Source organism: Cynoglossus semilaevis, chromosome 18 (genome assembly GCF_000523025.1).
Source record: "Cynoglossus semilaevis isolate Cse_v1.0 chromosome 18, Cse_v1.0, whole genome shotgun sequence".
NCBI lineage: Eukaryota > Metazoa > Chordata > Actinopteri > Pleuronectiformes > Cynoglossidae > Cynoglossus > Cynoglossus semilaevis.
In genome coordinates, this window is record NC_024324.1 from 924148 (window position 1) to 928772 (window position 4625).

Consider the following 4625-nt stretch of genomic DNA (forward strand, 5'->3'; position numbering starts at 1 on the left):
TATATATAAATAAATCCTTCTCCTACCTTAGTGGCCTCGACACTGTGTGGCGCTGTCTCCCTCTCTGGTTATTTTTATAACAATAATATAAAACGTTTTCCTAATCATTATTATTCTTAATATGATCAATATATTTGATTATATTTATGTTTCTGATGTTTAGATGGTGGGGGGTCAGTTAATGAATTTATAGTATATTTCTGATAAAAAACAGCGTCAACAGTTTTTCCTGTCAGGACCCAGAATCCCTGGCTCCGCCCCCTGTCCCTCACGACTGAATACAGCACAGAGTAAAACTATGTTCAAATACCAACCACTACTGTACAAATGAAGTATAACTTCATTTGTACAGTAGTGGGGGTCAATAAAGTATTCAGAGTACCATGGATCTTCGTACAAACAGAGCATTTAGAGTCATCTGACGTCTCCAACTGTTTTTCTCTCACCTCCTGCAGCGCCTCCTACCGACCGAACCCCTCCCCCTCTGAGGACCACCTGCGGTCTCGCGCTTAGCTCCGCCCTCCTTCTATTCCGCGCGTTCTCCAAGCGGACGCGCGAAATCTCGTCCTCGAGCTCGGCGATGGTTTGACCGAACACGCTGAAGATTTCCTCCGCGGCCGCGGTGAGGCGCTGTGTAATGAGAAGGCGGAGCATCGTGATCTTCGACATGACGACACGAGTAGAGACGAACACCGACACGCGAACCGAGTCGAGCGCGACCTGACGGAACCACACAAACGGCCAGAAAAACCACTGATGCCAAAACAGTAAAGGCACTTCCGGTTTCATATGTCAGCGCATGTTCAGTGACGACCCACCGTCACCCAAGGCAGGAACAACGTCACGCACTCACCACGTGACCACAACCGTCGTTTAATGGCTTCAAGTTACTTCAAGAAACTTAGTTTGATGGAATAAATGGACGATGGGAAATAAAAGAAATACCAGTGAAATATTTGACATGAGAATAAAAAAAAAACTTTAATATATAAGAAAACGAATATTTACTAATGTTTATCACGGTCAATTATTGAGTTACAAAAACGGTTCTAGTGTAAATTCTTGTCACAGTTTCTAATATTCTCTTAATTTGTTCTGGTTCTTGTCCAGTCGAACTAATATTATATATCATCAAAATATATATATAAAAAAATTGAATTGAATCTTGGGAATTCAAATGTGGAAATAACTGAAAAGAAATGAACCAAATATTTCTGTAAAAAAAGCAGGAAAAAACCAAAACAAAGTATATTATTTTGTACTACATGATGGACTGATACTTTAAAAAAATGAATAAAATGAAAAGTAAATAAAAGTCAACAGACAAGAGTTTCTAAAAACAAAAACAGCTGAAAAAGGAAGAAAAACTGAGAAACTAAAAACGGAATAAAACTAGTTACATTAAAACTGTTCATGAACTAAAATAATTTACAATATATAAAATATAAAAGAAGAATGACAGGAAACTAACATTTAAAAAAAAGTTTATTTAAAATGTAACTTTGATGATGCAAAGATAATGGTCTGAACCCTGTCCAGGTCTGAACCCTGTCCTGGTCTGAACCCTGTCCAGGTCTGAACCCTGTCCTGGTCTCAGGTCTGGTTCAGACGACACAGTCTGGTCCTGGTCCTGGTCCTGGTCCTGGTCCTGGACACGGATGTCTCTGGAAACACGACTGTTGGCTGAAGCGTCGCCCACAGCTGTGACAACTGAACGGTCTCTCTCCCGTGTGCGTGCGCATGTGCACGGTGAGGTTACCCTTCTCCACGAAGCCGCGACCGCAGAACGTGCACGTGAAGGGTTTCTCCCCCGTGTGGCTGCGCATGTGTCGCAGCAGGGTGGCCCGACGGCCGAAGCTCTTCCCGCAGACGGAGCAGGCGTGCGGACGTTCGCCCGAGTGGATCCTCAGGTGCGAAGTCAGGTTCCCGCGCAGCGTGAAGCGCTGACCGCACACCCCACAGCCAAACGGCGTCTCCCTGTGGAGCCGCAGGTGGAGCTGCAGCGACTCACCGTCTTCCAGGTGTTTCCCGCACACGCCGCAGTCCTGGGGGTGTGTCGCGGCGTGAGCCAACAGGTAGCCCCGCCTCTGGAAAAACTTCCCGCACATTCTACAGACGGACACGGGGGGCGACGACGATCGGTGGGACGTCAAATGCAGAGGTGTCTGATCGGTGGAGCTGCTCCCCTTCAGGACATCAGGTGACCTTTGACCTTTGGTATCCTCCGTCTTCTCGCCTCCTACCTCGTCGTCTCTCCAGAAGTCGCTGCTGTCGTCAGTGTCAGAACTGTTCGGCTGTTTGGACTCGACCGGACTTTGATCCTTGTTGACTTCCGCCTCTGTTTTAACCTGAGGGGCAGCGGCCCAGCCGGGGTCCACCTGCCCCCCCTCGTCCACACCTGACCAATGGAAACATTTTCCACTTTAAAATTAGTTGTTTATTAGTCGAAAAACAGTACCAGGAAACAGCACAAGAAATGAAGATTAATAGTGAAAAGTCGTTAATTGAATCACGTCAGAAGATTTATTTTTACAACTGTACGGTCAGGTCTTTCCAGCAGGTTCACCTCACCCACCTGCTGCCGAGCCCCATCTTCCCTCCTCGGTCTTCAGGCCATCCAGCTGTCGCTGCTGCAGGTCGATCTGCTCCCTGTACCGGGACACGGTTCTCCCGAACACCGTTAGAATTTCCTCCACCGCTGCAGTCAGCCGCTCGCTCACCATCCTCCGCAGCGTCTCCATCTCCGATTGAGGGTCACTCAGCGGCTGTACGCCGTTAGAGCACAGCGTCGGCCCGGAGAATAAGCAGGAAGATGAGAGACGGTGATCCGCCGCCATGTTGGATTTCAATCAGCCAGGAGTCCGACCGTAAAAACAGACCGTGGAGAAACAACATCCGCAAACATCCGTAAATACAACTTCGACTTCCGGTAACGTTGATAAACATTTAAAAATGTCACAAAATAAAATAATTTGCAAATTAGTGATTAACCTGGACTGTTACCGGGTAAAAGGTCGACAAAACACACACACATGAAACAGGAACAGTCTACAAAGCCACGTTTGTGTTAAATAAATGTCTTTAAAATGTCGATGTAGCAGATATTTTTAACAAAAAATAATTTTTGAAAGATTAACATTTAAAGAAAAACAAGTATAATGTAAATATAGAGGAAGACCGTATATAAAGCTAAACTAAACCAGTGATAGTACACTGTTGTTACACAGTTGAAAAAGAATTGTACTTGTGGAAAGTAGTTTGTACAGGTATTACACAGTGCACACACATTACTGAAGTATCTTAAAGATACTTTTTCCTGTTGAAAGTAAAAACAATGACAACAACGATATTTCTGAAACAGAGGTCGAAAGTTTAAGAAATAAAGTTCATACAGTTTAAATAAAAAATTAAGTTTAAGTAAAAATAAGGGCCGTTAATTTAAAGAATTAAAGAAGTAAATCTTTAAAACTGACTTCGGCTCTTTTTTTATTTATGATGTTCGGTTTTCTGCCACTGGAGGGCGCCTGAGTCAACATCGTTCGTCCGATATAGTCACCCTATGAGCTCAGCTCCGGTCCAGACCATCTCCAACTGTAACTTTTTTTAACTCTTCGTTCCTCAATCATTGTTTCCTGAACTGTTAAACACGGATTCGTTCATCGATTACCTGTAAACACACACACACACACACCCACACACACACACCTAGCAGGAGCAGCACGATACCAGAAACATCGCGGAAGTGTTTTTTATTTTTTTGTGATATTTCCTCCGTGTCACTTAATATTTCACAATAGTACACACATACTTTACAAGTTCTGTGTCAAGTCTGAATCACTGGAATTATTTGTTTGTACTGAATAAACTTTACCCCGAAGAGAGCGACCAAGATGATTCATTCAAAAAAAAAAGGAGTGTGTGTGTGATAGAGTGTGTGTGTGTGTTTGGGTGTGCCTCTTAAAGCAGCAGGTATCTTCAGCTCAGTCTCACTGAAACTGTCGAACCGTCCTCATGGATCCTCTGACGCTGCTACTGCTGATCACCTTGATCGGTAATCGATTATTATGGAATATCGTCGTACTTCTGCATTAACGGACTTTATTCTTCTGTCTTATATTTGCTGAAAGTTTTTTCTGTGTGTATTTGTCTGGTGTGTGTTTTTTGTGTAAACTTCGCTGCTAACGCAGCTCCTCCCCACGAACCAGGCTCCGCATCGATTATAAAGTCTTTTCTTTATTTTTCTAATAATTATTTACTGATCACTGGTTGATTTTTATGGCTTCTGTTCTGATTCACCTGTCCGTCTCCAGGACGCTGCGCAGGGGCAGACATCCTGCCTGACGGTCCCGTGGACGCGACCCTGGGCTCTGACGTGGTCCTGAAGACGCTGCTGACCAACCCAGAATACGCCTTTATGATCTGGAGCTTCAGCGACGGCACGGACCAGGTAAACATCGCCACGCAGGGACAGACGGCCCTCAAAGTCAACTCACGTTACGAATCCAGGGTGTCCGTGAACGCAACCGACGGATACCTGACCCTACGAAAACTGACGCGCGAGGACAACGGGGACTACAGTTTAACCGTGGTGTCCGCGGACGGAACCACCAGCACTGGCGAGATCA

The 4625-nt window shown here is 45.0% G+C and overlaps 2 protein-coding genes across 2 annotated transcripts in view; one reads left to right on the forward strand and one right to left on the reverse strand.

The window, feature by feature from the left end:
• LOC103393826 (uncharacterized) overlaps nucleotides 1-3814 on the reverse strand; it is a 5205-nt gene extending 1391 nt beyond the window's left edge. Inside the window, exons 1-3 of the mRNA XM_008330918.3 lie at nucleotides 2576-3814; nucleotides 1608-2398; nucleotides 447-792 (exon numbers count right to left, since the gene is read on the reverse strand). Coding sequence (XP_008329140.2) covers nucleotides 447-792; nucleotides 1608-2398; nucleotides 2576-2837 — 1399 coding nt within the window. The 5' untranslated portion in view covers nucleotides 2838-3814. The remainder of the gene's footprint in view (nucleotides 1-446; nucleotides 793-1607; nucleotides 2399-2575) is intronic.
• Nucleotides 3815-3874: 60 nt separating this feature from the next.
• The window catches only part of LOC103393823 (carcinoembryonic antigen-related cell adhesion molecule 1), a 10547-nt gene continuing 9796 nt past the window's right edge, over nucleotides 3875-4625 (forward strand). The window contains exons 1-2 of the mRNA XM_025064998.1: nucleotides 3875-4051; nucleotides 4311-4625. Of these exons, the coding sequence (XP_024920766.1) occupies nucleotides 4012-4051; nucleotides 4311-4625 (355 nt within the window). The 5' untranslated portion in view covers nucleotides 3875-4011. The remainder of the gene's footprint in view (nucleotides 4052-4310) is intronic.